A 27254-nucleotide genomic window follows, 5' to 3' on the forward strand; every position below is an offset into this window, starting at 1 on the left:
GAACACTACATGGTTCAAAATTGGGAAGGGCGTACGCCAGGGATGCATCCTATCTCCATACCTTTTCAACCTGTATGCAGAGCAGATTATCCGGGAGGCTGGGCTCTATGAGGAGAAATATGGGGTCAAGATTGGTGGAAGATCTATTAACAATCTGTGTTATGCAGATGATACAACCCTGCTTGTTGAAACTGAGGAGAACCTGAAGCACCTGCTGCAGAGGGTCGAGGACTGCAGCCTACAATACGGATTGAGGCTCAATTTAAAGAAGTTAAAGATTCTCACCACTGGACCAATTGGCAGCATCAGGATGGATGGTGAAGAGATTGAGATTGTACACAGCTTTAGTTTGCTTGGCTCCATAGTCAACAGTCTTGGCACCAGCAGCCAGGAAATTAAAAGGCGCATTGCCATGGGAAAGTCTGCTATTAGGGACCTCTCCAAAGTGCTGAAGAACAATGGTGTCTCTCTGGAGACTAAGGTGTGTCTGATACAGGCCATGGTCTTCACAATCACTTGTTGTGCATCAGAGAGTTGGACAATGACCAAGGAGGATAGAAGGAGAACTGATGCCTTTGAGCTGTGGTGTTGGAGAAGAGTATTGAGAGTACCATGGACTGCTAAGAAAACAAACAGATTCATCCTGGAAAGGGTTAAACCAGGCAGCCCCTTGGAGGCAAGGATTCTGAGGCTCCGTCTAACATACTTTAGATATGTTGTGAGGAGAGACCGGTCCTTGGAGAAGGACATCATGCTTGGTAGGGTGGAGGGACAGCACAGGAGGGGAAAGCCCTCTATGAGATGGATTGATTCAGTGACCGAGGTAATCAGGACGGGAGTGTCAGAGACAGTGTGATTGGCACAGGACAGAGCAGAGTTTAGGGTTGTTGTATATAGGGTTGCTATGAGTCGCAAGCAACTCGACAGCACATAACAACAACAATAACATAGTATACAAATATTAAGAAAATATTTCACACCACAACAAGATAAAGGTGAATAATCCAATTGAAAAAGGGGCACAGGATATCAGCAGACACTTCACTGTTGAAGATATTCCAGGATATCAACAGACACTTCACCGTAGAAGATATTCAGATGGCCAACAAGCACATGAAGAAATGTCCAAAATCTCTAGCTCTAAGAGAGATGCAAATAAAAACATCTATGAGATATCATCTCACCCAGTAAGAAGAGCAAAATTTAACAGAACAGCAAGCAACAAATGCTGGCGAGGTTGTGGAGAAACTGGAACCCTTATTCACACTGTTGGTAGAAGTGTAAAATGGTGCAACCATTTTGGAAGGGGGTATGGCGCATTCTCAAAAAGTTGCAAATAGAAATACCATTTGACCCAGCAATTGCACTACTGGGATTATACCCCAAAGAGACCATAACTGCCACCCAAGCAGATATATGCACACCCACGTTTATCGTGGCTTTGTTCACAATAGCAAAGAGTTGGAAATAACCTAAGTGCCCATCAACGAATGAATGGATACAGAAGCTGTGGTATATTCACACAATGGAATACTGTGCTGCATTGAAAAACAAGGAACTCATGCAATATTATTTATAATGGGTGACGCTGGAGGAGATTATGCTGAATGAAATATCTTAGGCACAAAGGGACAAGTACTGATAGTGCCATTGTTGTAAAACAGGACTGACATCAGGGTTGGGGTGAGACTGAGAAAGATGGGATAAATAATGTATACTGCATTGAACCAGATGAGGGAGAAAATTGTTTTAAAAGGCATATGTAATTATGTATTATTGTCATGAGAGGAGTCCAGAATGAAGGCTGCACAGTGGAGTGGATTTGAGGGGAAGGATTGTAAAACAATGGAGGAACTTTTCTTTTACTTTTCAAAGAGAAGAGTGTATTGGGGCGGGAGGGAGACAGGGAGAAAAGTGCAACAATAAATGAATGGAAATCCAAAGTTTCTGTACATTTTCATTAAAATAATAAAATAAAATTTTAAGAAATCTTTAAAAAGAAAATAAAATATTTCTAGGCTATATTGGTTCAATTACGTTATATCTTACCACATTAATATGTTCATTATTTTATGTTTAGTGCAACTGAATGAAACTATAGTTCTTATGTATCTTTTATCTTGGTTCTTAGCCCTTTGAGTATATTTATTTTTGTCAGTCTACTTAATCTATCCAAAGGATCTTTTGATTAATCTACAAGAATTTTTAAGTACAATGGAAATGCTAAGAAGGAAAAATCAACAACTACTCAGTCTTAATAGAATCACAAGGTTATATACTCACATTAATACATAATTCACTCTTCTCTTAAAGTTTCAGTTTGTTCTCACAATGTATTGATCAGAAAAGGTGCTGCTATCAGAGTTACGGGATAGAATGGTGTTTAGGGCTGTTCTACACAGGGTCGCTATGGGTCACAAACGACTTGATAGCACATAGCAACAACAACAATCAGAGTCAAGGTGTTTGACCCAAATCCCAAAGCTCAGGAGTATGTGTTCTCCTCCCTCTAGCCAGAAGAGCCATACAGTGTTTCCTCTCCTCCCACTGGAGTGGTCTTCCACTGTACACTTTGCAGGTCTACCTGAAAGATCTGTGAGGTGCTTCAAAATAAGCAGCCTCTTAGTGGCCTTGCTAGACATTTCCAAGATGAGGAACTGCAGGGAAACAATATGATCTTTTCAAAAGTTTCTCAATTACCAGGTTAGCTGATGAAACAATAAGATGCCAATATATTGCATTCTTAAACTCTTCTAGAATTCACAGAATAGTAGCTCTGGGCCTAATGGAGAATGTAATAAGAATGATGAAGCTCTATTTACCTCCTCAAATGTTCCTTATCCTAGACCTAATTATGCACACAATGATAATTGGCTGTTTGGAGTAACCCTTTGAGAATGGATTTAATTGTTATTCTTTCTTCCAGAAAACTCTATAATCTCCCCAGTCATCATCCTATCAGGTTCAGTATTTCTCTTAGGACAATAAAATTCTACATACTCACATCCTAGAATAAACTCCAAATGTCCATTCATCTTCCTCTCACTGAGCAGCCGGTCAATTTGAATCATGTGCCTTTGGTTTGGCAGGGCAGTTCCTTACCACTGAGCCACCAGAGCTCCCTCTGAATTGTATGGTAGAATTATGTTATGCAGTCCATTTAATAGTTGAGGGAACTGACATAAAGTTAAGTAACACACCCAAGTTTGATCATCCATTTGGTGGTTATAGCAGGATCTTAACCTACTTGCCTCCAAAGGTCATACTTTCAACTCTACTATGGGCTTGTCAGTGGCAAATGATGACTGAGCTACACTGTAATGGTTGTTTTTGTTGTGTACTGTCATATGGGAAGCTAATACTAAATATCTGTAATACATTGAATGCTATTTCAGGATGTGGGGAGGTGCAGTTCAAGCTAGAGTTCACCCTGAGGCACTAAGGCAAACCTTAAGGGTTTACCAGATTCTTGCATTTGCTAACCCCTCCCTCCTGAGTCAGGAGGAAGATTTTCATTAGAAAGAGCTTGGCTTCATTTGCATTGTATTCGCTTTGTGATTTACTTCCCGAGAATTTTCAATAAAGATACAGGGAAGCTGGAAAGGGGGTTTTCAGTGGAGAACTGCTGGCCCCATGATTTTCATGCTCTCTGTTCTATCTCATTCCTGGCCATCTCTCTCATTATTAATAATTAAAAAAATACTTTACCCTCTGTCTGCAACACTGTCAAGTCAGAACTGACTTATAGCTGATTCTCTAGCAGATTTTCAGAGGCAGTAAATCACACAGGAGTTGAATGCTGTGTCATTTTTCTCCTGTGAAGCAGCTGGTGGATTTGAACCACAAGCCTTTGAGTTGGCATCAAGGTCACCAGGAATCCCCATAGTAGTACCTGATGTAAAATGTTCATTTAATCCTACAAGTTATTTGTAGCATCTTACTTGACAGACCAAGGAACTGAACCTTTCCCAAAGACTCACCATTGTTCAGAGGATTTAGAGCCAATGTGGTCAATTTCAATGGCTGCTCGATTTCCATTTCTACTACACAGATAGAACCTATTGTGCATGGCTGTACCAAAAAGGACAGAAAGGAAGGGAACCACATTTGAAGACAAACCTCAGGAAGGCCGGACAATTCCAATGCACAAGTGAGTTTTCCTGAGATGACATCATCCCGTCCTGCTATATGAGATTGAACCAATATTCCAGCCCAAGATATTGTGAGAAGACATCTCTGCTATTCCAAAATCACCCATGGCTTATTTCCTTCTGATACTGGAGATTTGTGTAAGATGTAGAGATAAACAGAAGAGACTGAGCCTTAAGCTGCATAAAACCTAAGAGTTAGCGTAGAAGGGACACCTGTAATCTCTGTGCTACATTTGCACAAGTAAAAGGATGTTTCTTACTCCTGATCCTTGCAGCCTTATGGCAAAGCCCAGTGCTTGGAAAAAGTACCACTCTTTGCAAGGAAGACAATGTCAACTTCTAATGACCTCATTCACTTGACAACTTTATACTAGGAATAACCAATATATGAAAACTCTCAAGCCAAAAAAAAAAAGAAAAAGAAAAGGATAGAATATCTGGTAGTACAAAAGATGAGAAAGCTGCATCATCTATAATTGGAGGGGAAATGGTCTCAAACAATGAAAGTAACAGTTAATATAGACTTCAAGAGGCTTAATTCCTGGCTTCCTTTCTCCCTAGACACTATGACCTCACATAAGTTATTTTATCCTTGTGAATTTCAAATATCTCATCCCCCAAATAAAACTAATACTATTCCTACTTCACAGATGCATTGAGGACCTAATAGGAGAGAGCACGTGAAACACGTCACAGGGTTTAGCACAGTCATTTCAAAAGGAATGTGAGAGCATTAGGTTTTTGAGACACATAAATCTAACTGTCCACTTGGTTTTCTTGCTGTAATTTTTACAGATCTGGATTGCTAGGATTGTTGTAGTTGAGGCTGACCATTGATATGCTACCCAAGATTGTTTCTGTGGTATTTTTGCCATTTATTACATAGAAGTAATAATAGTATTTTCAAGTGTAGGGAGCTCAGGTGGCCTAGTTACAACATGCTGCACTGTTTTTCTGAAGCTACGCAGTTCAAGGACACCAGCTGTTCTGTTCTGTGCAATTAACTGCCTCTGAAAACCAGCCAGAGAGTCAGCTATGGGTTGGTTTCGACTCCATGGTACACAACAAAACAACAAAATACAAGTATATTGTGAGGATTAAATAAGACAATATACCTAGGAGTTTGTGTTGTTGTTGTTGTTAAGTGCTGTTGAGTCATAGATGACTCAAAGTGACCCTATGAACGAAAGATCAAAACACTATAACACCATATATAAATCTTTATAAATGTTAATTATTCTTTCTATTATTAACAATGTTTTCTGGCATCAAACACTATGAGCTCTTGCAAGAATAGTCCATATGTCCAGAATCTAGAAAAATGCTGCGCTACAGAGAGATGCCATCGAAAGTAGTACATGAATTATATTTGTAATCAATAAAAATAACTCAAATAAAAATGAACAAAAATTTAATATGAATTAACTTGTAATATATAATCATATATATTTTTTAATGCAAGTAGAATGCCTATATAGATTTTCTTTAGATTGTAAAAAACCATATTAATAAACTGTATGGTAAAGTAGAGCTCTGATGGTGTAGAGATGAGGAATTGTGCTGCCAATATGAAGAATTCAAATTCACTGTCGCTCTACGGGAGAAAGATGGGCAACCTCCTCCCAGGCAACTAATTGCCTGTGCAAACCTGCTGGAGGGTCAACTATGAATACATTCTGACCTGAAGATACCTAACAACAACATGGCAAAGTAAGTTATAGAATAAATTCAAGTAACAGAATGCAAATACCATGCCACAGTGAGGGCTAAAAGGTTGTAGGAATATTCTACTTTCAGGCTAGTTAATTAGGCACTGAGGGAAAACCAAGAAGAGTATGGAATGTCCTAAAATAATATGAGATGCTTAATTATTTTATTTTGACATTTCTTTATTCATATCAGAACAGGACTAATAATGTATTCTTTTCTCAGTTTCAGGGCTCTGAATTAGAAGGTGGGTCAGTAAAGTTAGTGATTTTTTTTTGAAAGCATATTGCAAATTGTTTTTTATTCTGTCTGATGCCTGAAAAGGTCACTGCCTTTTGAAGAAAGCTTTCTTTCATGGAGCTGAACAATATACTCTAAGTTGGCACAGCAGTGGATTTAACAGCAACTTTGGATTTCATAATTGAGCTTGTGGAACATCCTCTTTCTCCCCAGACTTCTCAGATAATTCTTGGAAAAATAAGACAGTTGTCTATGGCAGTAATACAACCTGCACATGTGATTCTATTTTTTTCTAAAAATGACCCACTTTTAGTCTTATCAAATAACTCTGAAAATATATTCAGAAATAGATAACTCCTTCCCCAAACATCCCTCAATTGAAACAAAATCAGTAGAAGAACACAAATTGAAGGTGACTATGTGTGGAAATGGATGAGTCCAGGACATCATTCAGATACCTCAGCCTCAAGGGCCCCTTTTCTCTGAAAGATGTTTTCCTCGTGGAACTGAATTTCCTGTTCGTAGTAATTTATATAGCAGCCTCATTGCTGGAGTCATGTGGATCCTGTTTCAAACAGAAGATGTTTATTTTGAAATGTGGGTCTCCTGAGAACTAAGGCCACCTGCAGCCTTATAGCGTAATTATTAAGACTAAAAACTCAGACCCTTACATCAATATGACTTTACCATTCATTCCAGGAAACTCTTGCCCAGGAAGTTAAGGCTGTTAACCAGTAAGTAACTTCATTGTTAGCCTCAGGAATTGCCTCCAAAATCCATTTATCTGAAATATAGACTACTCAACCAAGCCATTCTTTAGACAATGAGTGGCTTAATTGGTCAAGCCAGTCACTTAGAAAATTAAGACCTTGTGAAGATCCTGGCCAGCTAGGCCCATCAATCCTTGAACCTTTTTAAAAGATACTGTATCTAAAAAAGAAGTTTTCTTTTCTCTTTTCAAATCAGGTGACACATTATCTGTGGTTGTTGCTGTTGTGTGCTGTTAAGTCGGAACTGACTCAAAGCTGACTTTCCAGAAGGTCTTCAGAGTCAGTAAATCGCATGGGAGGAGATTAGAAATTCAAAAGACACTAATGGAAACAGAAATGTCCATCTTGGAAGAGACAGCGGAAAGTCATCGTAGAATCAGGTTCTTCTTACTAGTCATCCCACACCAAGAACTAGAACACAAGTATAAGCTCAAACTCTGTCTTCACATCTGAGACCTGAAATGTTGAAGCTAAGTTGGTGGGATAAGCACAAATGGCAGTGGAGAGGCATTGGGTCAGTGTTACCTTCTCTTTCTTGTCCTCTCTGTCACAGCTCTGCCTAGCCAAAGACAGAAACTACTGACAATCAACTGTATTCTTCTAAAGAGTCTGCAATGCTTACATCAAGAACTCTGAGTAATCAGAATCCATTTCCATCTGAAAACCACGCAAACCCAATTCTTGATATTATCAATAATATCTTTTGACTCACCCCTTCTAAGGTATCAAGACTCTCTTGAAGTGTTTGTAATCTGCCATTAAATTGAAACTGACTTGTAGCTGACCCTCTCTTGGGTGTTCAGAGGCTAGAAATCACACAGGAGGAGAGTGCCCATTTTCTCCGTGGGATTATCTGGTGGATTTGAACCACATGCCTTTTTCCTGGAAGTGCAACTCCTTACTACTAGGCCACCAAAGCTCCTTCTTGAAGTAGTGATCTTCCTTAATGCAATAAAGGTTAAATTTGTCCTTGCTTTGTCAGTAAAATGAGGTCAGAAAAATGACTTGCTCAAGGTTGTAGAGGATTAGAGCTGGGATCCTTCCAGGTCTTACCCTGTGTTAGAAGTGGACAAACTCTGAAAAGCATCTTCTCTCAAATTTAGGTGAGAAAATGGAGAATTGAAATAACCTACCTGTTTGCAGAGCTTTCTCTAGCTTCTCTAGATCAGAGTTTTGTTTTGTTTCCCTTCCAAAGATTTTATCAATTCTTTTACAAGAAATAAATATTCTATCACACTGAATTTAAAAGTATATGTGATTGCCCCCAAACAAGACAAATACCAGTGATTTTTGTGGAAATTATTCCACTCAGTCTTTTTCATTCTTCCTATACTTTTATTACATAAGCCTCAGGGCAGCTGGTTTAAATAATACTACACAGAATGAAAAAAGTAGAAAGAAAATTTCCACCAAAGCTCTCTCAATCTTTGCCCTTTAAGGAGACTTCTTTCCTGAGGCCCTGCCCTTTGTTAATTAAATTCCTTGAGAACCTAGAAATGACCTCTCTCAGGACCATCTGCACTTTGAAAGGAGATGTCTAAAAGAGGAGGGTGGAGATTCAGTCTTTCAATAGATGCATCTTCTTTGAAAAGGAGAGAAGTCCAGCTGAGGCTTGTTGTCTTGGAGCTTAGTCCTCTAACACACTTACCTTTTGTAGCTGTTTTACTTAATAGACTTAGTTTCCTTCTCATTGAGAAGCAGGAGGTGAGTAAGTAATAAAAGTATAGTATATTAAACTTATTTTCTAATCATAGACTCTTTTTTTCTGGATATTTACAAGATAGGCCTAGCTCAGGTAGTCTCAATAAGTTCTCTGATTTTGCAATGTGCTGGGATGTATCCCCAAACTGTGCTATAGGTGGACAAGCCTGAGAGGGTGCATGTTCTGTAAGAGTCTTCAAATAATCTGCTCATGTGTCTCATATATTTTATTTCTTAAAAAAAAAATAAACCACATGCCTTCTATATTTTTTTTTAATTAACATCTAAATTTTCTTTTCATAGCATTAGTTGCAATGGATATAAACTCAACAAACTCAAGATTGGAACCAAGGCCTAAAATACATGTGAGGTTGCCCAACTTCCTCCTGAAAGACTGTGAGGGGATTTAACCTTCCAGAGAGGCATGGCATTTGAGTTCACCATTTAATTTCATTATTATTCATCCATGTTTTAACAACTTTTAGAGAAGATACTGAAGTCCTGTCAGTTCAATCTATTCAATCTTATGACATTGTCCACCATATTAAGATTGCATTCCCAAATGAATCCGTGAAGCATAATATCCAAAGAAGCCTTCCAATTCAAATAATGTGTCAACACGTCCCGCTGCATCAGCTTTGTTATTTCTAAGTCCTAACAAAAGGATGGTGAATTTTCGGAAGAAGTTTTTCCAAAAAGTTATCACTTAGATAGGGACCAGGTGCTACTCGCCTGGTGGAGTCTCCGGAGAAGGTCACTTTGGAATAGTTACTTCTTTTGGCAGCCATATGAGCTCTACATACAGACTAATAATATACACCACAGTTACTTTCTAGGTAGCTGACAGTTCCACCTTATATAAATAACAGAAAGGTAAATATAAAAAGGAAGTTGGGAAAGGGTAACTAGTAGATCAATTTTAGGAAACAGCGCATTCCCATGGAAATGGAGGAATCCAGGACTGTTTATCTAGTGGCCTTGAGTTGATTCTGACCCTTAGGGGTGCTGCAGGACAAAGGAGAACTACCCTCCTTGGAATTTCCACGCTTGTAAATCTTTACAGAAGTCCACTTGATCTTTGTCCTGCTGAGCTGCTGATGAGTTATAACCACCAACCTTTCTGTCCACAGATGATTGCTTTAACTGCTGCATCACCAGGGTTCTCTCCATGCCTGTCTGTCCCCTAAAAGGTCTTGGGCATATTTTCTCCTAGCTAGACAACTAGAGAGGTAAAAAAGTAGTATTGTTTCTGTTAGGTTTAAAAAAGAGTGTGAGAGTGCAAGGGAGAGAAATAAAGAAATGAACTGCTCCCAAGAAACGAACAGACCCAGTCTGAGAGGGATGCCAAATGACCCAGCAGCATGGCATGCAGACAGGATCAAAAATGGTGCACAGGCAGTTTGGGGAGTTTCCTTTTTATAGGAGTCCTGGGGAGGACTAAGATGGTATTTCTTTCAGAATTTGACATGTTATTTAAACTAGGTTTTTTCCAAGCTCAGACCCTTATCAAGATCCATTGTCTGGTCTGGTCTTTGATATGACCAGCTTAGATGTTATCAAGTTTCTCAGGAAGTGATCAAGCTTGGGGCTGGTGGGGCAACTGCCAATCAGGATCTAAGTTAAAATGAAAGTAAAGAGTTTTATTTAAGGAACAGAAAATATCTACATGGGAAGTATGTTCCAATTGCTCCATCAGAGGAATTCTCCATGGCGTTTACAGAAATCTAGGAATTTACAAGGGGAAAAAAACCCAAAACCCAACTCTGACTGGTTGAAACCTACAAAATCATGTTTCAACACACACCAGACAATTTCAAAATCCTGTGGGAACTCTGATGGCGTAGTCAGTAGGAAGTTTCACTGCCAAACCAAAGGTGGGTGGTTTGAATCCGCCAGCTACTGGACAAAAGATATGTGGGTGGTCTTCTACCATATGATTTATGGCTTTGGAAAATCCACAGAGGTGTCTTTCAGCTAAGGGTTGGTTCTGACTCGAAGGCAATGAGTTGGTTGCTGAGATGATCTGTGAGTATTTCAAAGGTCAGCCCAAGTGAAGACCATTCATGAGAGCAACTTGATGGGGGAAGGAGGTAGTGAGTTGCTCAGAGTTTTTCTGGTTCATACTGGATTGCTGATGTGAAATAAACAGTAAATGGCAAGGAATTCAGCCTACAGCTTCGACAAAGGCCTCTCCTCTTGGCATGCATCTAGATTTTTAAAAACTGTTCCTTCACAGCGTGAAAGCAGACCCGGAATACTACAATCTCCTTAGGAGAAACTTCTGGTTTGAGTCAAAGCTCTTTTTCCTGTTTGTTACTTGGTCATTGGTTTGCATCTACCAGCCACTCCTGTGATTTCCACTTCCTACCATTTGAATCCTGGAATCAGGAGCGGCATCCACTTCCGAAATGGCTTGCCTCCGAAACTCTATGAACAATGCTCAGGCTTTTTGTTCACAGGGTCACTATGAATCGTCTACAACTCGATGGCACCTAACAACAATTACAATGACAATAGAGAGAGAGCTACGTTGGCCTAGTGGACAGAACGTTATGCTACCAAGCCAAAGTCGGATGACTGGAATGTGCGGCCCTCAGGCCTGGTTCAAATTGTCTTCCTGTCAAACATTCTTCTAGGTGGTATAACACTGGTCTGTGCATTGCTGTACAGAGGTAACTCATGGTTGCTGTGATGCTGAACACTGTGACAGTAATGTGCCAATCGTGGTAATGGGTACGCATCATGGACAGTGTTGGCTGGAGCTTCCCGACTAAAACAAGCCTGGAAATAGGAGCAGCATCCACTTCCGAAATGGCTTGCTTCTGGAAACTCTATGAACGGTGCGTAGGCCTTTCATTCACAGGGTCGCTACGAGTCATCTACAACTTGATGGCACCTAACAACAACAACCATTTGATTCACAATTTGATTCTCCAATTTGATTCATAAATTCAGAAACCCACTGGAGAGTTGAATCGTAATCAGCTCAAGAGCACTAGGTTCAGTTTAGTCTAAACTGATCAAGGAGGGCCAGTGTGCAATGGTCAAGAACTTGACTGCTAACAGACTATACTTTGAACCCATGAGCCGCTCAGAAGGAGGAGGAAGTGGGGGTTTGCTTTTGTAAAGATTCACTTACTTGTGCTCATTGCTGTGGAGTCAGAATCAACTCATAGCTGACTTTCTAGTGTGTTTTTGAACTCTGTAAATCACATGGGAGAGGATTTCACATCTTTCCCCTGTGCAGCCAGGGGTAGAATTGAACCAGCAGGGAAGTACCAGCTTAGTTAGCACTGTAACTCCCTATGGACTACTACAGCACTGTCCTGGAAGGCCTAGGAGGCAGTCCTATGTATCTGCAATCAACTTGACCAAAGTAATTTTCATTTGTTTAAGTTTATAAATGGATCTGCACTTCTACAGGGCTTGACCAGCTAGCAATCTTTTCAGTTTTAAAAATCTCTGGGAATTGACAGTTACTCCAGGAGTTTACCCTGCCAAGAGCCTGTCCAGGCCAGTTACAGTTTGCATAATGATTCACTTGCTGTTCAAGGCCAGCCACACAGCATTATCTGATGTTAATGCAAGATTGAATCACCAATCAGAAGCAAACTTAAGCTGAGACACAGGCTATGAATTTGAGTCTTTCTCTAGTTCAATAGAATTCTTTGATTTTGCAGTGATAATATCCAAATCCCTGAAATTTCTATTCTCTCATCTTATAAAAGCGACTCAAGCATACACTCAACTCTGCATGGAACATCAACCAATATAAAGAGTACATTGAATATGTCTTGATTAGTTAGGGTTTTCTGAGCACATTTCAAATATTATTCAAAGAAGAAATAGTATCTCCAGTCATGTATACTTAAGTCTTATTTCCTTGTTAGTTATGTCAGTTAGAGTAATACTACATTGTAGAGAAAATACTCAGTAACTATTTCTAGTAATGAAATAGAAGAGCAACTCCTTCCATTACCATACATTAGGAGATGGTTTCTTGTGTAAATTTGCCCCATTTATTCATTAAGCCATCTTATCTTTAGTTATCAATATCCAGCTGTATCATGTACATATATCTGTGCAATATGTTTCAATAAATAATAGGATAGTTTAATTTTCCTCACTGAAAAGGCATTTTAAGTCAGATTTTAAAAAGGAGCATTAAACCTTACACACATACACAAGCATTCTAAGGTGGGCATGTTTTTTATTTTCAATACATTTCTTAAAATATTTCATAATTACTTTAAAGAACTTACTCTATGATAGTCTTTTTTTCTATAGTGTTTTTTTTAGATATCACAAGAAAAAATTGTTGCAAATACAGTAAATTATTAACTTTTATGTAAATGTTTATACTTATAATTTAAAATATCCTATTAAACTAATATAATTAGAACAGAAAATATTATTTGTGATATCATATCTACCTAAGCCTTACTTTCTAGCACAAAAAGTTTATGTTGATGACCAAAAATTAGTTTAACTTTAATGAAAATCTTTTTCTTTTACTTAATATAATATCGCTTGTGTGTGTAAAATTTATAGCAACCTGTATAGGTGTTACCTTAAGATTTTAGTGACTGCCGTCTCCTTTTCCAGAAGGTTCCTTGCTCTGATGCTGAAAACAGATTTGCGAAGCTGTAAAATGAGAGAATGACTTTAGTTTGGGAATGCAATGGAATAGTTTGCTGACAGAGCATAAAATGACATATGAATGATTTCCCCTAAAGTGTAATCATTCCATTGATTCTGTCATTTAGGTTTATATAATTTTTCCATTAGACATGCCTGCAAACAAATTTACAGGTTACATGACATGGCTACAGGAGTAAAACATTGGCTATTTGTCACTAATAATAATCTCACTGGATAGGCTTTTTAGTTTCCAAAGAATCTACTGTTGGAGTTAACATTGTTTAGTGTTGTCATTTGTAAAATGTTCTCTGATCCAAATTATGATCAGCTTTAATTTCTTAGCCTGTAATCCAATACTAATCTGCATAATAGGTTTAGGGGTTATTTTGCTTAAAGGCATTTAGACAAATGAAATGAGCTTTCCAAGTGTCTTTCTAGTTGGCAATTAAAAAAATTTCTCCAGGGAAAATGATTAGGAAAAACAATCCTGAAGGATTGGTAATAAAGCAAAAGACATAATCCCTCAAACTGAGCCCTATTCTGCTTGATGTTGCTGTTCCACCAGAGACAGGCATACAAAGAGAGTAAATGCAAGGAGAGCAGAATCACAGAAGGGTTGCTAACAACAACAACAACTAACTAGAAAGCGTAGCTCTGGCATTGAGATTACAGTAAAGGTAATGCCTGAAGTATGACCAGTTCATTTCTGTCAGTAGACTAGATTTGATTTATTGAAGATCTGGCATGGTGTTAGTGACTTGTGGAGACACATACACACAAGAACTAGAGTTCGTCTTGCTTTCTAGGATTAAATAGCTTGGTCAGTTAAGAAGGCAAAGTTAGGGCACATGAAATAATGAGTAAAAGTTACAATTCATTGAGTATAAAGTGTTTAGATGATGTGGAGGGTGAAAAAATGATGAGATGGACTATAAGATCGGGAGAGGAAAAACATGTCTGGAATAGATGTTGAAGACTTAATTGAAGAAAGCTGATGTTGAAGAATAATTTACATTTCTATATGAAAAAGAGGAAGCTTGGATGAAGATTGAAGTTGAAAATACTGCATAGGATGAGTTAATGAAGTGTAAAGTATCTATTTAAACAGGGGACAATGTGGATCTTCAAGCATGGAGTGGAGAAAGTATTGTTAGGTATCTTGCAATTCAAATGATGGGAGAGGAGAGAAGAAAGCAAGAGAGGACAATTCCACTTTTAAAACAAGTTAGACAGCTTAAGATGCAAAGTCACAGAGCTCCCATCTTAAACAAAACTATATACAAAATGCTGTAATGTGGCCAAATACACTCATATGACCCCAGCTGAGAAAGAATAACAATTCATCAGACTTTTCAACTCTAACTGAATGCCTGTTGTATTGTTGTTGTGTACCGTTGAGTAGGAACCAACCCACAGCAGACCCTCCAGTTATTTTTCAGAAGCAGTTAATCACACTGGAGAAGATTGCCCATCCTTCTCCAGCAGAGTAGCTGGTGACCTCAAACCATGCACCTTTGGGATTGCAGCACAGCTTCTTGCCACTAGGCCAAAACTGAATTCCTTGATGATAATAATTTTCATATATCATTACAGATATCTAACAAAAGTCAAGCTCGTTGAACATATTGTCAATTTCATCCACTGAGGAAAGGTCCCAACATGGTAAGGAGTTGCACTTTCAACTTGAAGGCACCAGGTTCAAATCCACCAACCGCTTCTTGGGATGAAGATAGGCAATCTCCTCCTGCATGATTTATAATCTCTTGAAAACACACTGAAGAGTCAGCTATGAGTTGGTTTCAGCTTGATGGCACATAACAATAGATTGAAGTAGTTTCATGATTGCAGAGAAATCTTAGGAAGATTAATTTACATATGCCAAGGAAGAAAGAGTGGGTGTCATTTTTCAGAGTGTATTTTTTCCAGAGTACTGAACAAAGGTTACTTAAAATGTATTAAGAAACGTTCTTAATATTCTTCCTTCCCCTCTGAAAGGGTGATGCTTTTGGTATTGATTTACCGTGAGAGGATAAAGCAAGCTCTAAGAAGTGTTCCTTGGAGTCACTGTTACACAGAAGACTCAGCTAAAGGAAACTTTCATGGCAGTTTATGATCTGACACTAAGTGTTCACACAGCCTGGTGACAGAGACACCTAGTTAGTGGAGAGCACAGCAGGCCGCATAACCCATATTTCGTCTTGAAAGGGTAATATGAAGGATGAGAGATTACACTAGACATAACACATCGCCGTAGTCATTTTTCCTCAGTGAAAAATGGTGGTCTAAATTCAACCACATTTCACCTGCTTCTGCATCTGAGTAGCTGAAACAGAAAATAATATGCTTAGTTGGGAAAATGTTTTTTTTTTTTCAACTTGAGAACAACATTTAGATTACTGAAGGCATATAGAATTTTCATTTTCTACATTCTTGAATAAAATTAAGTTCTAAATTCCTTACTAAAGCTTTGCATATTTCTTGCAATAAAGAACATTCTCCAACAGTGCTGGAGACAAGAGATTCAGTTACACTGCTCTGCAGTGCCCTCTCCTGGCTACAAAAGATACTGACATTTACCTAAAAACTGAAAGATAATTATTTCATGGTAATTTTAGACCTGACTTTGAAAATATCAACTAAGAAAAAAGTAATAGTTTCTTTTAAATGTTAATACCTTATATACATAATATTTAAAAAAGAAGAATGCTGTTGTTGTTACGTGCTGTCGAGTCCCTTGTGAGTCATAGTGACCCTACTTACAAGAGCCCTAAACCCTTCTCTAGCCTGTAAACCTTACTGTCTCTGACACACTTACCCCTATTACCCCAGTTACTGAATTGATTCATCTCATGGAGGGTCTTCCTCTCTTGCCTTGGCCCTCCACCCTCCCAAACATGATGTCCCTCTCCAAGGACCAGTCCCTCCTTGTAGCTTGTCCAAAGTATGTCAGACAAAGCTTCAGAATCCTTGCCTCCAAAGAGCAGCCTGGTTTCATCCTCTCCAGGATAAACCTGTTTGTTCTCCTAGCATTCCATGGTATGTATATTCAATACTCTTCTCCAGCACCATAGCTCAAAGGCATCAATTTTCTATCTAATCTCTTGAAAACACACTGAAGAGTCAGCTATGAGTTGGTTTCAGCTTGATGGCACATAACAATAGATTGAAGTAGAGGCTTTGGCAGGCTCACATTTGATCCATTTGACAAGGCCATGATATCAGTCATTGTTCAGCTTTCTGATACATAGCAAGTAATTACAAAGACTATGGCCTGGATCAGGTACACTTTAGTCTCCAGACTGACATCATTGCTCTTCAGTACTCTAGAAAGATCTCTGATAGCTGACTTTCTCAATGCAATTTGTCTCTTGATTTCCTAGCTGCTGGTACCAAGAGTGTTGATGTGGAGCCAAGTAAACTAAAACTTAACAATCTCAATCTCCTACCATCCATAATGATGCTGCCAATTGGCCCAGTGGTGAGAATATTTGTTTTCTTGATGTTGAACTTCAATCTATATTGAAGGCTGTAGTAGAGGTGATCTATTGATACAGTTTGCATTGAAAAGTACATAAATTAGTTGAAAAGGGCTTTACCCCATCTAACTGTATGTTGTGCATAAGTCTAATATATTGAGATGCCATATAAAGAAATTATCAAGAACAAGTATATTATCTTAAAATGCTCAAAAAATCTCCAGAGATTGATTATATATTATTAAATCATAAATTTAAAAGATGTTTCCAAGAAATTTACACTTTAACATGGGATTCAAGAACCTCCAAGTTCAAGTCAGTTTGCATAGACTTAGTTTTATAAAATCTAGAGGCTTTGGCAGGCTCACATTTGATCCATTTGACAAGGTCATGATATCAGAAGGTGAAAAATGACTGGGTAGGTACATTTTTGTAATGTTAGCAGTGTGGTTGGTTATTGTTATTATACACCTCTCATTTTCTTTTATTTATTAGATAAATTATTTTTATAATGAAAGGCTTGAGAAGTTTACACCTTCTGGTTATTGTTAATAGTATCACTATGAGCACTGTTTTAAAAGTTTGAGTACTTGCTTTCAATTCTATTGGATATACATCTGGAATGGAATTATGGGTCATATTTCCATAATATTGTTTAAATTTTTGAGGAAGAAAAACAACAACAACAAAATCCCACTTAGCAATGTCTACCTTGGAGAAAGGGTAGCCAGAGTGCTCTTTGGAGGCAAGCATGACAAAACTTCTTCTCATATTTTGGATATATTTCTAGAAGAGCCTATTTCTCAGAAAGGTGAAGGGTCAGTGAAAGAGAGGAAGACCTTCAATGAGATATATCAACACCATTACTACAGCAATTGACTCAAGGGTTACCAGAGATGAGGAGGATGGCACAGGTTAGGACAAGACTCAGGATATGAATTGTACTTGACTCAATGACATCTAACAACAACAACAACATTTTTTAAAAATGAAAGTTTATTTATATTTATAATTATAATCACAGGGATTTTAAAAGGCCCAACAGCATCAGTTTTAAGACAAGATCTTAGTCAGGTGCTGGCTCTCACAGTCTTCATTTTGAGTGACTCATTCTAAGTGTTTCTGCATCTCTGGAGGACTTAGCATTGGCAGTCTTCATCTGGAAGTGGTGAATCTATCTGAAGTTTTGCTAGTCTTCATACGAGATTGACATTTTAGTACAGGCAGATAAAAATCATTGCCACAATCATCCTCATCATTACAATGGAGGAAAATCTTTGATTAGCACCCGGAATAACCACAGAATATCTCACAGACAGAAAGATCAATACAATCAGAAGAAAACATATGTGTCTGTAGAAATTGCATGAAAACTCAGCTCACATTACTTCCTGCAATGAGGGACCTGGAGGAAGTGCTTGATTGACCAGGGCCATGATGTGTCTGGGACTGGTATCAATGACAAGCCTTAGACAACAGCAACAGCCAAACACCCATCAGGAGGAAATCTACAACAGCAACAATAATTTTTGATCGTTTTAACTGATTGGGAGAGATCTATATTTGTTCCCATTCCAGAGAAAGGTGATCCGACAGAATGTGCAAATTTTCGGACAGTCTCATTGATATCACATGCAAGCAAGATTCTGCTGAAGATTATCCAAAAACGACTAGAACAGCACATCAACAGAGAACTGCCTAAAGTGAAAGCTGGATTTAGAAGAGGCTGTGGCACTAGGGATATTATTGCTAAAGTTAGATTGATCTTGGCTGAAAGGAGGAAGTACCAAAGGGATGCCTATCTGTGTTTTTTGACTATGCAAAGGCATTTGACTGTGTGAATCACAACAAACAATTCTTCTCTAACTCTGAGAAGGATGGGAATCCCAGAATACTTGATTGTGCTTATGGGAAACCTATAGTTGCACCAGGAGATAGTCCTCAGAAAAGAGCAAGGGTGTGTATCAAGGATGTGTCCTATCTCCATATCTTTTCAATCAATATGCAGAACAGATTATCAGGGAGGCTGAGCTCTATGATGAGAAGTGTGGCATCAGGATTGGAGGTAGACTCATCAACAATCTGTATTATGCAGATGACACAACCCTGCTTGCTGAAACTAAGGAGGACCTGAAGCGCTTTCTGCAGAGAGTCAAGAACTGCAGCCTTCAATATGGATTGAAGTTCAACATCAAGAAAACAAAGATTCTCACCACTGGGCCAATTGGCAGCATCATGATGAATGGTAAAGAGATTGGGATTGTTGACAGCTTCAGTTTGCTTGGCTCTATAGTCAGCACTCTTGGTACCAGCAGCCAGGAAATTAAAAGATGAATTGCATTGGGGCAGTCTGCTGTCAGAGACTTCTCCAAAGTATTGAAAAGCAACGAAGTCAGTCTGGAGACTAAGGTGCGCCTGATCCAGACCATGGTCTTTGCAATTACTTACTATGCTTCAGAAAGCTAGACGATGACTAAGGATGATAGAGATGTTAATGCTTTTGACCTGTGGTGCTGAAGAAGAGTGTTGAATAAACCATGGACTGCTAGGAGAACAAACAAGTTTATCCTTGAGAGGGTGAAAGCAGGCTGCTCCTTGGAGGCAAGGATTCTAAAGCTCCATTTGCCATACTTTGGACATATTGCAAGGCGGAATCAGTCCTTGGAGTGGGAAATCACGCTTGGGAGGGTGGAGGGACAGTGCAGGAAAGGAAGATCCTCGATGAGATGGATTGATTTAGTCACTGGGGTAATGGGGATTCGTATGTTGCAGACAGTAAGATTGGCAAGGGATAGAGCAGGGTTTATAGCTGTTGTATATAGGGTCGTTATGAGTCATAGGCAACTCAATGGCACATAACAACAACAATAATTTCTCTATATCCTCTTCAAAATGTGCTATTTTTTCTTGCTTTTTTTTAAAAGTAGTAGCTTACTTTAGTGGTTTGAAGTGTGATCTCATCTCAGGTTTGATAGGTTCTGGTGGCATATTGAGTAAGGATTTGTGGTGCTGCCTCAAACATAGACCATCCAAATCCTCCAGCTACTCCTCTGAAGAAGATGGGCAATCTTTTCTTGTGTTATTCACAGCCAATGTAAACTTTCTAGAGTGTCAGCTATAAGTTGTTTCTTCTTTAAGAAGTATTTATTGAAGTTGTTTCTCTTTTAACTAGATTTTTGTTGTTGTTGTTGTAGGAGTTCTTTGCATATGTTGGATTTCATATCTTTGTCACATATATGATCTGAAAACTTTTTCTTCCCCCATTCTGTAGACCAATATTTTTTCTTTTTAGGTTTTTTTTTACATAAAATTTTTAAAGTTTAATGTGGTCCAATTGATTTTCTTTTGTTGCTTATAGCTTTGGTGTCACTTCCAAGAACCCATTGCCAAACACAGAGCATAAAGATTTATACTTTTTAATAAGCACTTCTCTGTTTTTTGCCTCTTATATTTAGGAAATTAGTCCATTTTTAGTTCATTTTTTGATACAGTGTGAGAAGAGATCCAACTTAATTTTTGGTATATAGAAATCCAGTTCACAACAGCATTTCTTGAAGAAAAAGATCTCTTCCTTTTTTGCAATATTAAGAATTAATTTCTTATAAATAATCATCCTTAAATTAGAACCCATCCCAAGAATAGATTTGGCATAGTGAAATTTAATGACCAAAGATCAGGATAATTGTAGGATGACATCAAGAATGTCATATGTGAAAAATCAAAAGGTCATTAAAAAAAAAGTCAAGAATAAAAGAAAAGACCAAAATGGATGTCAAAAGACCCTGAATCTTGCTTTTGAGAGTAGAGTAGGTAAAGTGAAAGAATCATGATAAATAGCTGAAAAATATTTTAAAGGGCAGTTTGACTAGACAAAGAATATTAGCTATTCTAATGATATATGCAAATATATGGAGTTTAAAATCAAAAGGTAAGCATACAGTGACATTGTTCAAGTTGAAATAACTACGGAAAAATTTAAGGCTGAGGTTACAATATTGAAATATTTTATATGCAAACTATTGAATGATGTAGAAAGCATCAATCAAAGATAGAAAACGTAGAATCACTGTACCAAAAAGAACTTGTGGTAATTCGATCATTTCAGATAGTAGCCTTTCATGAAACATTCATGTTATTGAAGGAAGAAGTCGAAGGTGCACCAACAGCACAGCCCAAAAGGAAGGCTCTAGAAGTTGACAGATTATCAACTGAAATATTTCAACAAATGGACACAATGCTGGAAGCATTCATTCATCCGGGTCAAGAAATTTGAAAGCTACCTGACGGTCTAAGTTATCTAGTTCTGTTATGTTGTTGCTGTTGTTAGGTGTCGTTGAGTTAAATATAACCCACAGTGACCCTCTAAATAACAGATGTGAAACCTGTCATATTCTGTGCCAACCTTACAATCTCTGACACATGTGAGTCCACTGCTGCAGTCACTGTGTCAATCCTCCTGATCGATGGTCTTCCTGTTCTTCACCATCCTTCACTTTTCCAAGAATAATACCCTTCTCCAAGGAATAGCGTCTCCTAGCAACATGCCCAAAGTATGCAAAATAAAGCTTAGCCTTCCTTTCCTCCACAGAATACTCTGGACATACCTTCACCAAGATACATCTGCTTGTTCTTAGGCAGCTCAAGGGCAATTCATTACTCTTTTTCCAATACCACAGCTCAAAGGCATCCATTCTTCTTCTGTCCTCCTTTGTAATTTTCCAGCTCTCAGATGCATGTAGCAAGGGATCAGAAAGATCATAGTCTGAATCAGATGCACCTTAGTCCTCAAAATTATATCATTGATCCTCAGTGATTTGGACAGGTTCCTGACTGAAGACTTTCCTAGAGCAATATGCCTCCTGATTACCTATCTGCTGGCATCGAGGGTGTTGATTATGGATCCAAGTAAAATGAAATTTTAGTTTCAATCTTTTCTCCATATTATGATGATGCCTATCCATTCAGGGTTGAGAAATGTTATTTTCTTGAGATTGAGATGCAATCCATATTGGAGGCTATATACTTAGATTTTCTGTAACAAGTACTTCAAGTCCTCTTCACTTTCAGCAAACAAGGTTGTATCATCTGCATAATGCAGGTTATTAATGAGTCTTCCTCCAATATTGATGCTACATTCCTCTTCATATAGTCCAGATTCTCAAATGATCTGCTCAATGTACAGGTTGAGTAGGTATGGAGAGATACTACAGCATGATGCACTCCTATCTTAATTTTAAACCATCTTGTGGTCCCTTGTTCTGTTCACACAACAGTCTCCCGGTCTACGTATAGGTTTCACATGAGCACAATTAAGTGTTCTAGGATGACTATTCTTCTCAGTGTTATCCATAACTTGTTCCACACAGTCAAACACATTTACAAAGGCAATAAAGCACAAATATACCTTCTTCTGGAATTCTTTGCTTTAAGCTAGGATACATCTGACATCAGCAATGATATTCCTGGTACCATAGCCCCTTATAAATCCAGCTTGAATTTCTGGCAGTTGTTTTTGTTTATGTACTGTTCTAGCTATTTTTCATTATTTTCAATAATATTTTGATTGAACATGATATTAATTACAGTTTGATAATTTCCACATTCTGCTATACCTTTCTTGAGAATGGGAACAGATATGGATCTCTTCCAGTCAGTTGGCCAGGTAGCTATCATCCATATGTTCTAGCATTGGCTGATGAACACATCCAGGGCTGTATCTGTTTGTTCAAACATATTAATTGGTATCCCATCAATTACCTTCAGTGTAGCTTCAACTTCCTCCTTCCTTACCATTGGCTCTTGATCATATGTTACATCCTGAACTTTTCAGTGTCAGTCAATTCTTTTTAATAACAAATTCCCTTCATCTGCTATTGATGCTTCCTAGATCATTTAACATATTGCCTGTAGCACTTTTCAAGTATTAGAGGTAGTGCCCAGATTGGAAATCAAACAAAATGAGGAGAAACAGCTGTAAACAGCCTTTAATTCTTCTAACATGGAATGTATGAATGTTAGAAAATTAGAATTAATGAAACATGAAATAGAATGAGTGAGTACTGGCATTCTAGGTATAAATGAGAAGAAATGGACTGGTTTGGGCCATTTTGAATCAGACAATCACATGTTATACTATGTTGAGAATGAAAAAAAAGAAAAATGGTGCTGCATTCATAGTTAAAAAAGATAATTTCAATTTCTATCATGAAGTACAGTGTTGTGAGTGATAAGATATTACCCATGTGCATACAATAAAGGTCTGGTAATATGACTATTATATTCAAATATATGCAGCAACAACTAAATCCAAAGATAGGGAAATTGAAGATTTTTATCAAATTTTGTAGTTGAAAATTCACCATGTATGCAATCAAAATATGTTAATGATAATTGGTGACTGAAATGCAAATGTTGGAAACAATGAAAATGAGGTGGTGGGTGAATAAATGTTGCTGGCAAAACTGGACTGCTCCCTGCAGAAAGCTGGAACAGGATCCACTTCTCACACCACATAAAAAAAATTAACTCAAAGTGAATCAGAGACTGGGGAGTAAGCCTAAAACTAAAAAGTTCATAAAAGACAAACTGGGATCAAGCTTAGAAGGCCTAATCTATGGTAAAAAGAGACTGCCAAATACAGCCAGAAATACACAATCTGAAGAGGATAAAATTGATAAATGAGACCTTCTAAAGATTAAATCCTTGCGAGCATCAAAAACTTTTCCCAACAGGGTGAAAAGAAAACTTACCAATGAGAACAAACATTTGGTGATACCATCTCAGATAAGGGTCTCATAATGAAAGTTGACAGAATACTCCTGGGCCTCCACAAGAAAAAGACTGATAATCCAATTACAAAGTAGGCAAAAGACATGGGGAAAATTTTCACAGAGGAAGATATTCAAATGGCCTACAGACCCATGAAGAAATTCTCAAAATCACTGTCAACAAGAGAGATGCAAATCAAAACCACAATGAGATACCGTCTCACTCCAGTAAGAGTGGCAAAGGTTAACAGGACAGCAAGAAATAAATGTTGGGAAGAATGTAGTGAGATAGGAACTCTTATACATTGTTGATGGGAATGTAAAATGGTACAACCACTCTAGAAGGCAGTTTGGCCCTTCCTCAAAAAAATGAAAATAGAAATTCTATATGACTCAGCTATTCCACTTCTCAGAATATACCCCAAGAAAAGCAGAACTGAGGCTCAAACAGAGACTTGCACACCAGTGCTTATAGCAGCATTATTCACCTTTGCAAGAACATGGAAACAGCCCAGATGTCCAACCTCAATCAAATGGATTGAGAAATTATGGTACATTCACATGATGGAATACTACACAGCACACAAGAACAATGATTTTGTAGATTACTACTTAACTGGGGAGGGGCTGGAGAGCATTACACTGAGTGAACTAACTCAGTCCCATAAGGACAAAGACTGTATAAAACCATTATTGGAGATTGAGTATGAGGATCCAAGGAGGGAGGGAGGTAGAAGCAGAGGGGTGAGGATGGAGGGTGGTGTTTGCTAATCATAGCGTTACACAATTCGATGGGGGGTGAAGGAAATGGGAAGGATCTTTTGTGAAAAACAATGTATTCAAACTTAGTAAATAAATCAGTATAAAATTTTAAAAAATACAACAAAAAATAAACTATCTTATACAGCTGGTACAACCTTCCTTGCTGAAAGTGAGAAGGACTTGAAGATCAAAGAAATACAGTCTTCAGTATGGCTTACATCTCTCAATGTCAAGGAAACAAAATTTCTTTATCTTGGACTGATAGACAACATCTTGATAGATGGAGAAAAGATTGAAACTGTCAACTATTTCATCTTACTTTTATCCACAATCATCTTTGGTGTCAGCAGGCAAGAGATCAGGGGATATTTTGCATTGGGAAAGTCTACAGTCAGGAGTTCATCTGAATTATTATGAAGCAATGATGTCAATTTGAGTACTAATATAGATATACCTGATTCAGGTCATGGTCTCTTCAATCACTTGCTATGCATCTAAGCACTGAGCAATGAATAAATATGACAGAAAGATCATCTATGCCCTTGAGTTATGGCATGGTAGAAGAGAACTAAATATCCCATGGACTGTCAAAAGAACAAACAGATATGTCTTAGAGAAGGGGTAGCCATAGTGCTCCTTAAAGGCAATGTGATAAAGCTTCATCTCATATTTTGGGCATGTTTCTAGGAGAGATTATTCCTTGGAGAGGGTCATCATGCTTGGAAAGGTAGAGAGTTAGTGAAAGAAAAGAAGACTCTCAACCAGATGGATTGACACAGTGACTAAATCAATGAACTCAAGTATGTCAGAGATTGTGAGGATGGTACAGGATAGGAACAGGGCTCATAGGGTCACTATGGGTCATTATGATTCAGCAGCACCTAAAACCAGCAACAAGTAATGTTTTAAAATATCCTTAAGGTGGCCAATTACTATTTAAAAAAATGTCACTGTGAACTGAAGTATTTAATTGTATTTGATGAGTTTCTATCCTTTACATTTATGGTTAGTATCAATTAGTATTTCAAGACAGTTTACAGGTTCTTTTGACATACCCTTGGTAGACTCTGGTGAATTTCCTTATTTTCAGGTATAACAAGGCATTCATTGCTTATTTTGTTTTCTTTTTCACTGGGTCTGCTATGAGACAGTTTAATTTTATGTCGGTGGGGTTTGAAGATATTACTGTTGGTTGGGTGCCTTATTTGGCTGACCCTTTGTGTATGGATTATTGATTTTGCTAGCTAATTATTGTTTTCATGTAGTAATTTTAAAAAGATTCAAAGATTGTTATTGCCTCTGTCATTTTTCCAGATGGTTCCTTAAATTTTTACTGTTAAATTATGATGCAGATTTATCAATTTCATAAGTCTTTTCCTTAACCAAATTTTGATTTCTTGATCTTATTTATGACTTCATTTAACTGCTATTTGCTTTTATTAGTTAGTTATTTCTCTTAGTGGATTTCTTGGCATGTATTTTTTTAAGTTCATCAATATGTTACTCAGAACACTAATTTTCAGCTTTAAAGAAATAATTATGTACTCAGTACTCTAGATTTTCCTCTAAAATTGTCTTTAGCTAAATGAAAATTTTATCTAGATAGTGTTAATTATTTTTCAATTCTAGGAAGTTTCTAGTTTTCACATCAGGAACACAATATGGTTTAACATTAGAAATGGTTGTGCATTAGGGTTGTATCTTTTCTCCATGCCTATTTAATCTGTATTATGATTAAATTATTAGAGAAGTTGGATTCACTGAAGAAGAATGTGATATCAGGATTGGAGGAATACTCATCAATAATCTTCATTATGCAGATAACACAACCTTGCTTGATGAACATGAGGAAGACTTGAAGCATTTGTTGCAGAAGGTTTAACACCGCATCTCAATATCAAGAAAATAAAGATCCTCACCACTGGACCAATAGGCAACATCATGATAGATGGAGAAAAGACTGAAACTATCAATGACTTTATCCTACTTGGATCCACAATCAATACTCTTGATATCAGCAGTCACAAAACCAGGAGACATATTGCACTGGTAAAGTCTAGTCCAAGGCCCCTCCAAAATATTGAGGAACAATGATGTCAGTTTCAGATCTATGGTATACCTGATTCAGTTCATGGTCTTTTTAGTCACTTGCTATATATCTGAGAACTTGACAATGACTAAGTATGACAGAATAAGATTTGAGGTGTTTGCACTGTGGTGTTGGAGAAGAGTGCTGAAAATCTCATGGACTGTCAAAAGAAAAAAAAAAGGTATTTCTTGAAGAAGGTGCGGCTAGAGTGCTCCTTGAGGACACAGATGACAAAGCTTCATCTCACAAACTCTGGGCATGTTGTTTGCTGTTGTTAAGTGCCCCAAAGTTGAATACAACTCATAGTGACCCTATGAACAGTTATGAACCTTGCTCTTTCCTGTGCCATCCTCCTCATCTCCAACACACTTGAACCCATTGCTGAAGTCACCATGTCAATCCATCTAATTGTGGGTCTTCCTCTTCTTCACTGACCATCCGCCTTTCCAAGCCTGATGTCCCTTTCCAAGGAGTATTCTCACTTAGCTACATATACAAAGTGAAAGACAAAGCTTCACTATCCTTGCCTCCAAGGAACACTTCAGCTCCATCTTCTCCTAGACATATCTCTTTGTTCTTTTGGCAGTCCATGAGATATTCAGTAATGTTCTCTAAAACTACAACTGAAAGGCATCCTCATACTTGGAAAGGTGGAGGGACAGTGAAAGAGAAGAAGACACTCAACTAGGTGGATTGACACAGTGACTAGTAGCAATAGGCTTGAGTGTGCCAGAGATTATGAGAACAGCAAAGCATAGGCCAGGGTTCTGATCTGCTGTTCACTGAGTCACTGCAAGTCATACTCAACTCAACAGCTCCCAATGACAACAGACAATTATTTCTGGGGAAATTTGCCCTTTGTTCCATTAAATTTTTTAGAAGAGGTCTTTAAATTTTTCAAATTTATGGATTATTGTTGTTGTTTTCTTGTTATTGCTTTTCTCATGTAA

The 27254-nt window shown here is 37.9% G+C and overlaps 1 protein-coding gene across 1 annotated transcript in view; it reads right to left on the bottom strand.

Moving 5' to 3' along the window:
* The window catches only part of NALCN (sodium leak channel, non-selective), a 600265-nt gene that overhangs the window by 116404 nt on the left and 456607 nt on the right, over nt 1-27254 (bottom strand). The window contains exon 18 of the mRNA XM_006879390.1: nt 13140-13213. Within this exon, the coding sequence (XP_006879452.1) occupies nt 13140-13213 (74 nt within the window). The remainder of the gene's footprint in view (nt 1-13139; nt 13214-27254) is intronic.

This window comes from Elephantulus edwardii, unplaced genomic scaffold (assembly GCF_000299155.1).
Source record: "Elephantulus edwardii isolate Elephantulus edwardi_28Jun2011 unplaced genomic scaffold, EleEdw1.0 scaffold00003, whole genome shotgun sequence".
NCBI lineage: Eukaryota > Metazoa > Chordata > Mammalia > Macroscelidea > Macroscelididae > Elephantulus > Elephantulus edwardii.